The sequence below is a fragment of the Gymnoscopelus microlampas genome, assembly GCF_963454915.1.
Source record: "Gymnoscopelus microlampas genome assembly, chromosome: 1".
Classification (NCBI taxonomy): domain Eukaryota; kingdom Metazoa; phylum Chordata; class Actinopteri; order Myctophiformes; family Myctophidae; genus Gymnoscopelus; species Gymnoscopelus microlampas.
Window position 1 is genome coordinate 3,160,539 of NC_139962.1, and position 12,500 is coordinate 3,173,038.

General features: G+C 43.6%; 1 protein-coding gene across 1 annotated transcript in view; it reads left to right on the top strand.

The window, feature by feature from the left end:
* LOC311048878 (SH3 and multiple ankyrin repeat domains protein 2-like) overlaps positions 1 to 12,500 on the top strand; it is a 338,179-nt gene that overhangs the window by 292,108 nt on the left and 33,571 nt on the right. Inside the window, exons 17-18 of the mRNA XM_084062202.1 lie at positions 4,430 to 4,565; positions 8,911 to 8,991. Of these exons, the coding sequence (XP_083918328.1) occupies positions 4,430 to 4,565; positions 8,911 to 8,991 (217 nt within the window). The remainder of the gene's footprint in view (positions 1 to 4,429; positions 4,566 to 8,910; positions 8,992 to 12,500) is intronic.

The following is a 12,500-nucleotide window of genomic DNA, read 5'->3' on the forward strand; positions in this document are numbered from 1 at the left end:
CGATCTAGAAGCTCGCAATGCGTCGCATCGCGAGCTTGTAGATCTGCTATTTTCAAATGGCAGAAATATATGGCTGAAGTGGTTTGTGTGTTTTGTAATAATAATCTAAATTAAAAGTAATAGTAACTAAAGTTTTCATATAATTGCAGTGTAGTAAAAGTACAATATTTTCTTCTGAGATGTAGTGGAGTAGAAGTAAATTTATTGAAAATTGTAAATACTGAAGAAAGTAAAAAAGAATACCTACATTTTGCACTTGAGTACAGTACATGTACTTAGTTACTTCACACCACTAGTTGGTGCTATTTTAGTTGTCCCTCACAGCATCTCTCTGGTGACGTGACAGGAAGTCCATGATTAGATTTGATGGTATATCATTATTTAATTGCATGTATTGTATTATTATTATACAATTAGAATGTCTAATTGTTATGTTGAGCACCATGGTGAGCAGGACGGGACCTCCACACATATCCATAGGAATCCGGGGAATCATATAAATAGCCTCACAACGCTTTGTTGAGCTTTCTAATAGCCCATGAACATCGGGAAAGAATCTGTGTCATTTTAGATTTTAGCTTTGGCTATTCAAAAATAGCAGATATGCAAGCCCACAGCTCGTCACTTGTGCAGTACATCTGCTATTTTCTTTTATATTTAAAAAAAAATCTTGAAGGTATTTGAAAAGTGATGAATAATTTTTAACATGCGGACATGGGGGGTTCGGGGCTAAATACATGTCATTTTGGGGCTCCTTGGCACGAAAGCGTTTGAGAACCACTGATTTAGAAGGCATTTGTAGAATCGGCCTCGGGTCTTAATGGGTTAAAGTGGTTAAACGGATCTAGTCGCTGCTTTTGGGCTTGTTTTAATGGACCTGGATGCTTGTTTCTCTCACAAAACCTGGCGACTGTCACAGACACGGTCTGTGCCTGCTCTGTGTATGTTGTCCCTCAGTGCTTCCCGTACCGGCCCTGCAGGCGCACGCTCTCAGATAAGAGATAACCAGTGGTGGAAAAAGTACTCACATTTTGTACTTAAGTAAAAGTACCAATACCACAGTGTAGAAATACTCTGTTACGAAATAAAAGTCCGGTATTCAAAATTTACTTGAGTAAAAGTACAAAAGTATTGGCATCAAAATGTACTTAAAGTACCAACGGTAAAGTATCAATGTTTGCTTAAAAAATATATACATTCAAAGATTGTTAACCCATTTAGACCGCGGACGGGGACGGGGACGGGGGTCCCTGGAACAACACATTTTGAGATGGGGGTCTGCGGCCAAATACATATCATTTTGGGGGTCCTTGACATGAAAAAGTTTGAGAACCACTGATTATAGCAACATAAGTATTTTTCAGAAAACTGTTAGGATTTAGAAGACATTTGTAGAATCCCCCAGAAGCAAAGATTTGAGTTACAAATGTTCGCTTCAAAAGCTTTGCACAGATTTTCATGATTTTTCTAAAAGAATAGCAGATGTACAAGCTCATAGTGCTATGAGCTTGTACATCTGCTATTTTTGAATAGTCCAAAGTATAAAATAATGGTAAAAGTGGTTAAAATCTAAAATGACAGACAACTTCCCGGTCTTAATGGGTTAAATTCCCAATCTTGGGTTTTGAACACTATTCTGCCTGGCTGTCCTGCATTTGGGTTTTTCTCACCACACCACCAGATCGTGACAACACAGCCCTGCTGCTTCAGAGAGATGTGCGCTCTGAGTGCATCTAGGGTGCAGCGTTTTTTAAACAGCAACGCACCGACTGCACTGAACACACCAACGACCAGAGAGCACCCCGGCGCTATGAACGCACCCTAAATCACCTCTGAGAATCTCTCGTAGGCAGCGTTAGCAGCTAATTGAGCTAACTGGCCAGACTCTTAACGCTATACTCCTGCCGTCCATAATGTAAGCGAACGGCTCGTAAAATGAGCTTGAGCTTTATTATGATGACAAGCGTTTTCACTGGCGTTGGAAGATGGATTGTGTATTTACTGCATCCTTTGGTTATTCATCGAAATGCAATTCATTACAGCACAGCGATTCAGCTGTCCCGTACGCATGCACGCACGCACACATGCACACACACACACACGCACGCACGCACGCACGCACGCACGCACGCACGCGCACACACACACACGCACACGCACACGCACACGCGGGTGATGGGAGATGGATCGTGGACTGTCCCTTTTGCTATTCATCCAAATGTGCCGGCAATTATTTCCAGCACAGGGATTCCATGTCTGCCTCACCTACACACACACACACACACACACACACACACACACACACACACACACACACACACACACAGAGAGAGAGCCTTTTCACTAGTAGCCCCCCAAATGATGGAATGCCTTAAGTCTCACTTTTATACCTTGGCTTTTGATCCCGCTTTAGAGTTGTGTGGTCTCTGTCTAGATCCACTGGCTGTTGATACAGTGCCTGTGTGTTCAATCCACACCCCCACTTCCTCTTCTTCACACCCAGGCTGATGGCGTTTTGGTCGGTTCTCTCCAACAGGCTGGCGTTTGATATGTTATCAGGCCACCTGAGGTTCAGGATGATGGGTCTTAGGCATCTGTTAACAAAGGTCTGGAGTTTGGTTGTTGGTGGTAATATGTGTCACTCCTCCATGTCTCCTGATCCCTAGAGGAGAACTGACTTGACGTTGGTGTTGAATATTCTGATCTTATTTGGGAGGGACGGTGCCTTGGACTTCCAGATGGGTCGCAGCGTGGTAAAAGCGTGTCTGGCCTTGTTGATTCTGCTTTTGATGTCATCGTCTGATCCACCATCTTTGCCAAAGTATGCTCCCGAAATGTGTGAAGCGTTCAGTCTCTTTGATGTTCTCTCCCTGTAGTTGGACTGGGAGTTCCTGTCTGTTGTTTAGCCTCATTGATTCTGTCCTCTTCACATTTATCTTTAGGCCGGTATTGGCTGCCTCTTCGGAGAGTAGTGTTAGCTTGGACTGTGCATGCTGATGTTTGTGAGAAAGAAGACACACATCATATGCAAACTCAAGGCCTTCACGTTGTTTGGTGAAGGTCCACTGGATGCCTGTCTTTTCATATTGGCCATGGCTGTGTTTCTCATGATCCAGTCGATGGCCATCAAGAAGATTGTTGGTGACAACATGCAGGCTTGTCTCACCCCGGTCTCACCCCCACTTCAAGAGGGCAAGTAAGCTTTCCGTTGTGGATGATTTGGCAGTTGGAATCCTCATACAGATGTTGGATGATGTTGATGAATTTCTGAGGGAATCCATAGTGTTGCATCAGTTTCCAGATGGTCTCCCTGTCCAAACTGTCGAAGGCCTTCTCCACGAATGTTAAGTAGAGAGGTGACCGCCATTCAATGCACTGTTGGATTATCATACGCAGAGTAGCGATGTGGTCTGGACAGGACCTGTCCTGGCAAAATATTTACTATACCAAATGTACAGTAGAATTTAAAAAATGCTGTACATCTGGTGAAGACAAATTTCCTGGTCCTCACGAGAGAAATGACTGTTTTTGCAATGTATCAGGTTAGAATTAGGTATTTAGAGGTTAGGTTTAGGGTTTAGGGTTGGAATTATTGTACATACTGTAGGTGCGTACACTGAAGGTAGCCGATCTATAAGCTCACGATGGCCTTGTGATTTGGGTTAAAAAATGGCTTTCATAATATTGACGTCCTAAAATGTTGATGTCCTCACATCCCAAGCCTGGGCCATGTATATAAACTGGCCACCAGGGGCCTGAAATTCACTGGCATGACAAAGAGCAAAGCCAAACAACTTGCTAAACGTCGCTCTGTTTCAGCTGTTACAGGCAGTTTGTCTGTGTGGAGGAGAAGGTGCTATATAAACCTGGATAGGCTCCAGTACATTCAAAATTCAGCTGCCAGAGTTCTCACCCGCACCAAGCCCCCCCTCTCCCCCCCCGCCCCCCTCCCGTAAACAACTGCAACTCTCTCCCAATGGAGCTTGGCCATCCTCCAACACTGGACTCTTTTAAGACACCTATTCTCTCAGGCTTATATAGCATATAGTTGTTTGTTGTTTTCTTTGGTTGTTTGTTTGTTGGTTCTTCATTGTTTTTGGTGTAAAGTGTCTTTGGGTTCATGAAAGGGGCTATTATATAAATTCAAGCTAGTATCATTATTATTATTATTATTATTATTATTATTACATTTATATGTACCCTTAGGTGTCCATGAACTGTATAACCCTGTCACATTTGTTTACCTTTAAATTAATATTAATTTGTGGATTCAAATGAAGAATTAAAATGTGTGTGTGTGTGTGTGTGTGTGTGTGTGTGTGTGTGTGTGTGTGTGTGTGTGTGTGTGTGTGTGTGTGTGTGTGTGTGTGTGTGTGTGTGTGTGTGTGTGTGTGTGTGTGTGTGTGTGTGTGTGTGTGTGTCCGTCCAGGTAAACCAGGACAATGTGGTGAAGGTGGGCCACCGGCAGGTGGTCAACATGATCCGACAAGGAGGGAACCGGCTGCTCATCAAGGTGGTGACGGTCAGTCGGAATCTGGACCCCGACGACACGGCCCGCAAAAAAGGTACAACAGCTTGTAGAGGCGTCTGATCTGTGCTACAACGTCTGGGGGTCACTTTAACCCCAGACAGTTTTGGATTCAGTATTTACATATTTGATGTTCATTTGATCAGACCTGCCTCCCTCCCATTTGTGACTGAATACAATGCTTTGGGCCGCAAGGGGGCCATGGTCATTTTTCAGCGCTTTACAGATTACGAAAGTACAGCATGTGAGCTTTCAAATGATGTGTCGTTTATTGAAATTGGAAAATAATTGAAGATATGGTCACTATTCAGTGCCTGACTTATTTCTGGCAGTTTGGCTCCGAGTGCCAGAGCCAAAATTCATTGTAAAAAAAAAAAGAAAAAGGGCTCAGGAGCCGAGATACAGCCTTTTTCAGTAAGACGTTAAACAAGAGGTGAATGGAGCAGAACATTTTCAAATCATGATATCTTGGGTTCTGAACATTTGTTTCCCTTTTTTTTTACGTCTTAGACGTCCAGTGGCACAGGGCTTATGATACAACGGACGTCTTAGACGTCCAGTGGCACTGAATGAGTTGCCAGAACAGTCAAAGCACAGAAAACGGCTTCCAAAGATTTCACAAATTCAGGGCCTGTTAATGGCCGTTAACAATGGGTAATTTATCTAACCCCTAACCACACCTCAACCAAGCCCATTGAACTTCAAACTCCATGTTAGACTCTAATGAGCGACTCATTGAAAACACACGTCTCTGCTTCTGGTGACTGATATTGTCCTTCTAATGAACGTTAGACTCATTAAAACACACGTCTCTGCTTCTAGTGACTGATATTGTTCTTCTAATGAACGTTAGACTCATTAAAACACACGTCTCTGCTTCTAGTGACGGATATTGTTCTTCTAATGAACGTTAGACTCATTAAAACACACGTCTCTGCTTCTGGTGGCTGATATTGTCCTTCTAATGAATGTTAGACTCATTAAAACACACGTCTCTGCTGCTGCTGCTGGTTGATATTGTCTTAATGAATGTTAGACTCATTAAAACACACGTCTCTGCTGCTGCTGCTGGTTGATATTGTCTTAATGAATGTTAGACTCATCCCTGCTTATGCGTCAACCCACATTTATTTCATGACCTGAAAAGCAGGTCACCTCAGACCATTTGCAAATCTTTGCTTCTGGGGGGGTCCCTGGAACAACATATTTTGATGGGGGTCGGCGGCCAAATACATATCATTTTGGGGGTCCTTGACATGAAAAAGATTGAGCACCACTGATATAGAAACATAGGTTTTTTCAGAAAACTGTTGAGATTTAGGAGACATGTAGAATCGGCTTCAGGTCTCAATGGGCTAAACAATGAATAAAGTGTGTCTCTGAGTTCAATAAGGACACGTCTTTTAGTTTCCAACAAAGGGTCACATCCGTGTTTCAGGGGGACGGTTGGCGACCGCAACAACTCAAAGCTAAAGCCTCATCCTTCGCATATTGGTTTGCGTTCGTCTTTGTTTTTTGTGTGGTTAAAAGCATTTAGTCATTCATCATAACCCTCTCTAACTATAGTCCTGCGTTCTGCTGAGCTGTACCTCATGTCACAATCTAAACATCAACAATATGAGACAGAACGCAAATGCTTCCAGACAGGGGTTTTACTTTATTTATAGTGCAAGAAGAAGCGTTGCCTTGAACTATGAATCATAACTCGTCTTCTTCTCTCTCCCAGCCATCCCTCCTGCATAGAGCTGCTGCTAAACAGAAGCAGTCTGAGTTTGATTAGCATTGTGTAGCTCAAAGTTTCTCTGTAAAGCATGAATATACAGTAGGCATTATCAAAACATGCTCAAATTAAAGGACGACTTTTCGACCACTTTTCAACATATCTTCATATAATAGGTCCTCACTAATGCTTGATAAAATGATAGCATTTTTTTCTACTTGGTCTGTGTCTCATAGGAGGCCTGTGACCCGTCTACCAGTGACATCATCGTTAGGCAGGATTTTTTTTCTCCAAAAAAGATTAAAACAAATTTATTCAGATTTTTATTAAGGCGAGAACAATGGGATCTATTATTGCATTGCTTTCCAGGAATACAAAGCCTGCAGTTTCTATTAGCTTGGATTCCCCATCGATGATGTCACTGGTAGACGGGTTTCTGAACTGTCTTACAGCCCTCCTATGAGACACAGACTGATTAGAAAAAAATTGTACCATTTTATCATGAGCATTAGTGAGGACCCATTATATGAAGATATGTTGAAAAGTGGTGAAGTCGTCCTTTAATATATCGTGTCTGTCGGGTGGAAACCTCATATGTCCTCAAAACTGTTACTTCTCAGGATTCAAATTCCAAATTATCAAAAGTAGCAGATCTACAAGCTCGAAGCGCGACGCTTCGCGTCGCGTTTCGAGCTTGTACCGGCTTGTACCGGCCGTGGGAGATGTTAAAACAGGGGTCTTCAACCTTTTCAGGCCAAGGACCCCCTAGCTGAGAGAGAGGTGAAGCAGGGACCCCCTACTCTATGTTGTATAAAATCGTCTTTCAGATGAACTTTTGCTGCTCTTTTGTCCCCCTCTACACACCTATAACTCTTAGCCAAAAAATAGCAGATCTACAAGCTCACAACGCCTCGCAGCGCGAGGCGTTGTGAGCTTGTAGATCGGCTATTTTTTGGCTAAAGTTCTCCTCAGGAAAGGGATGCTAGGGTTCAAGTGGTATATTATGTAAAAAAAAAGAAAAATCATGTCACAAAGATTTGGCGGACCCCCTGTGGTAACTCTGAGGACCCCCTAGGGGTCCCGGACCCCCTGTTGAAGACCCCTGTGTTAAAATGTACACACCGGCTCCAATTTCAGCCATTCCGACCAGACCAATTTAGCCAATTTAGCGCACCGCAGAGACTACACCGTCCAGCACTGGGACTAACGTTCATCGCTACGCAGTATGAACGTGCAATTAACATGCAATTAACATGCAATTAACATGGCAAAATGGAGTCTCCTTACTCCTCCAGTGACACATGTACCCCCTGGTGGTGTCAGGTGGTAGGACAGCTACCAATCTGGGAACCCATTCAGTTTATTTTTGCCTCTGGGGGCACCTCCTCCTTTTTTTGTGTCGAAGCAGGAACTTGGTTTGGCTCCTCCCCTTTTCCTAGTCCACTTCCCTCCCGGGTGCTTCTGTGTTTGTTCCTACTAACAACAACAACAACGCTACATGTTTAAAGGAGTAGTTCACCCAAAACATGACTTATATTTTCTATCAATTACACACACCCATGAAGCCTTAAATTCATGGGCCCTCATTTATCAATGGAACGTAAAAAAACTGCTTTTTTTTTTTCCTTAAATGCAACCTTAAGCCAACGTCCAAGTGGCATTTATCAAAGGATCTTATACAGCCAATCCTAGCGTACATTTGGTCGGAGCTTTTGATAAATCGGACGTCTGAAACCGAGCGTCGTTTAAATAACACGTCCTTAAATATACTCGAAACGCCCCGATTTCACGACATGAAGAACCGGAATACGACCCCAAAAAAAGCATGGAGAAGAGTTTCTCACTGCCTATCAATTCACACACACACACACACACACACACACACACACACTTACCTTCTTGCAAACCCAACTGTGTCTTCCGTGTATCCTGTAACAGTACAATCTTTGAGAGATAGCCTGGATTTGGTCTACACCGCGTTGATAAATGAGGGCCATGGAGATCTCCGGCAGGAGACTCTTTGAGTCTCTCCGGACAAAGAAAAATAAAATCTCCATGAATTCAAGTCTTCATGGAGTGTGTAATTGATAGGAAAGGAAGTCATTTTTTGTGGGTGAACTACTCCTTTAAAGGCAGTAGAGCTGACACATTCTGCTGTTCTGCTGTTAGCAGAATGTGTCTTTAGAGAGTACACACCTACTGGTTGACAAGAGGTAGTACTGCCTGAAGCTCATGGAGCTTCAACATCTCCCCTCTTGGACCAGCGGTGGTCTGGTGGTGGAGTCCACAGCACCGACATCTCACTGCTCATACAGAACATGTATGAATTCATAACATGAATTCATAATTCTCTCCTCTTCTCGTCTCTCTCTGTTTCTCTCTCTCTCTCTCTACCTCTACCTCTCTATCTATCTATCTATCTATCTATCTATCTATCTATCTATCTATCTATCTATCTATCTCGCTCTCTCGCTCTCTCGCTGTCTCTGTTTCCCTCGCTCTCCCCCTCTCTCTCTGTTTCCGTCTCTCTCTCTCTCTCGCTCTCTCTCTCTCTCTCTCTCTCTCTCTCTCGCTCGCTCTCTCTCGCTCTCGCTCTCGCTCTCTCTCTCTCTCTCTCTCTCTCTCTCTCTCTCTCTCTCTCTCTATGTCTCTCTCCCACCAGCACCCCCACCACCAAAGAGAGCCCCCACCACAGCTCTGTCTATGCGCTCAAAATCCATGACCTCTGAACTGGAAGAACTTGGTAAGACCCTAACCCTTTCTGTTTGGTCCCCCGCGGACCCCCCCCCCCCCCCCGTCCGTCCGTCCGTCCGTCTGTTTGTTTATAATGAGACCCTCTCTAACCCTGTTCTGTTTGTTTCTAGAGCGTCTCTGTCTAACCCCTCCCCCTCTGTCTAACCCCTCCCCCTCTCTGCTCTTGTCCTCTGTCCTCATTGGTCCTTTATTCTGTTGATAGTGGATAAAGGTGAGTAGCAGCTCTGACGTCATTCGTTCTGATCCAAGTCGTTGTTGCCGGGCGGGAAGCCTTGTATGTCCGGTTGAGACTATTTTTAGATCTTCAACAAATGTGTCGATGATTTAGTTACAAGCTCTTGTTAATACGTGTCAATAACACATTCTAAAATGCAATAATAGCTACTTTGCGTGACACTGTAGTATCATGATGTAAGCCATTCATTTATGGGGGGGGGGGGGGGGGGGGGGGTTGAAATATGGAGATATGAGGCTTCTGCCCGACAGCAACGACTTGAGGGAACTGATGCATTTTAATATATTTATCTGATGTCATCAAACAGATTCATTCTGGCTTTGCCTTGGCTGTCATAGATAAAACAAAGTTCCCCATGTCATCTGTGATGTCATGATGGGAGGGGGGAGGGGGATATCGCCGTGGAAACGAGGAGCCGTCCAGGCATAAAGATGACGTCCGTGTCCAAAACATCCTTTTGTTTGTGTGCGTGCGTGTGTGCTCTCTAGGGCTGCCAAGATCATGACATTTTTTAACTAACTAAAAATAGCCGATACAGTGGCACACATTGTGAGCTTGTACATCGGTTGTTTTTCCACTAGCGGTTAATTCAAATGGATATTTCATAATCTTTTTTTTTGTAAGTTTGGGTCCCAAGAGTCCCTCCCTAGAAATGTAGCCACAAGTACAATATTTCTGTTTGATACGTCTCGTTTGAGTGACGGTCCTGAGCCTGTTCACACCTATAGTGCGTGCCAACGTCTCGTCACCACGGGGGGGGCGGGGGGACGTGGCATAGTAGCTGCAGACATACTTGTTTCGGTCGATGTTAAGTCAACCTGGTTTATACCCCCCCAAAGATGTCCGCCGCTACCAAATAACACTCGTTGACGCAACCCCTTCAGGGTTTCTTGCACGCTCTAGAGGACAGCTAGTGGTCAGTGGTCAGGTTTACTGACCACATGACAGCAACAGACAGGCCTGATCACTGACCACAACGACAGAGACCCCCCAGCCCGGCTCTCAACAACGTCCACGAGACTAAATTGAGCAGAGAGTCTGGCAGAGAGCCAGACGTCCTGAGCCAGGTCAAACCTCTGCAGCGTGCACATCGCTGAGGAACTCACCTCGGACACGACTTTTAGTGTCGTTGCTGATGTGTAATGTATTATCTGTCATGGTGATGAATTGGGTACAAAGGACCACGTTAGAACCAAACAAGGAGCTTTACCCTGGCACTCTACAGAGAATTCAGATGAATCCACAATTCTCTTGCTTTGCAGCGAAGTCTTGACCGTAATTAATATCAGCTTATTGGCTTAATTTTGCTCCATGTTGCCATTTATGTGCAGTTTGAGTTTTAACACGTGCATGAAAGGTTTATACTGCTCACTGAGATGTAAATCATAATATACAGTGTTCATGCTCTCCTTTATTCATACGCAGCAATAATCCTGAGTGTTCATTTAACTCTGACAGCGCACAAAGGTTCAATTAACACTCACTGCTCATTATGCATAATGTATTCTCTCACATTCATATGGGATTCATGGCTCATGTATAAATCTCATGCTAGATTATCAGGAATGTACATACAGTATATAATGCTTTTATTTAGATGGTTTCTCTACATATTAACCACTTGAACCCTGTAGGGCGCAGGAGTCCTGACGTCACTTGTGTGTCACAGAGTTATTTTCTTCATTTTAACCAATTAAAACCGGGAACGCATCTCTGTAACCACAAATAACAGATCTACAAGCTCATAGCGCTATGAGCGTGTAGATCTGCTATGTTTTAAATAGATCCTAGATCGGCTTCAACTAGCCGATATACATCTACACGTTGTCAGCTTGTAGATCGGCTATTTGAACTATTTGAAAATGTTTTTAAAAATAGTAAAAAATGAAAAAGAAGTGTTTAGGGATAATGGGTAAGGCACCGGCGAAAATAGGGCCCTTAGTGTCCTTTGCGTGTTGTTATTCAGTCTGTTTACTGACAACGCTACTCTCCTATAACCTGACTCAGCCAGGTGGGGGCGGTATTGAGTTTCACAATACACCCTGCATCTGGGATCACTCAGGGAGTAGAGCTACCCGGTCGCTGCATGTACGAACCAATCAGCGGCTGCTATAGGGCGGGATCATCCAATCACCTGCCAAGTAGCTTGAAAAAAATTAAACGCCGTCTTGCATCGATTCTGCTACCGGAGTCTCAGATGGAAGTATAGGCTGTGAAACCAAATGTGTGTCGCAAGCTTCTTCCATTTGGCGATGATGTGGGACCGTAGTGCCGTGACCCGGATTTAATGGGAGATGTAGTCGTTAGATCATTTTTAAACCTGAGAATTGTAGTCAACTCACAGGCTATTTTTCGAACTCTTTGGATGAATCTGTACCTTTTTCACCATCTGTTGATTCTTCATATCCTTTATGAGTGAAATCACCAACCTATTGTTTGTTTTATTTTTTGAACACAGCGCTTGTGTTAAAAACGTCTATGGGATTTAGAATGGAGAAAATAACTGTGTGATCGGGGGGGGGGGGGGGGGGGGGGAGACATCAGACTTCAGCGGACTATTTACTTCATTGACCGGAGTCCACCAGGGGTCCATACTAGGCCCCCTAGGACTTTTTTATTCCCTCTACACCACATGTCTTCGACAGAAATAGCCAATCTACAAGCTCACAATGCAGTGCTGAGCTTGTAGAGCTGCCATTTTCGCCGAATGTTCGGTAGACCCAGAATAGGGACTCTAGGGTTCATATGGTTAAAAACCAAACGTGTCACAAACTTCACTCATCATATGAGAGAGAGAGAGAGAGAGAGAGAGAGAGAGAGAGAGAGAGAGAGCGGCCATTTTGATTCTTTCTGAAGTCTCAGACATTCTTTCTCCTGTTGCTCCTATAAGCCACACTAAGGAAAAAGAAAGGTGGTAAGTTATCAGGCATGTTTTCATTCTATATCCAACATGTCGGATAAATACTGTACGTACTGTACTGTATGTCACATAACGTCACTGTGGGAAGAAACCTCGTATCTCTGTGTATTTTATTTTTCTGAATCAATGCCCTATTTCATCATACAAGAGTTTGCGAAAGTAGCACATCTACAATTCTGTTTAGTGTCTATTATGACCAATGGTGGAAAGTAACTAAGTACTTAACTTAACTTAACTTACTTAAGTACTGTACTTAAGTACAATTTTGAGGTATTTGTACTTTACTTGAGTATTTCCAATTTCCAATACTTTTACTTCTACTCCACTACATCTCAGAGGCAAA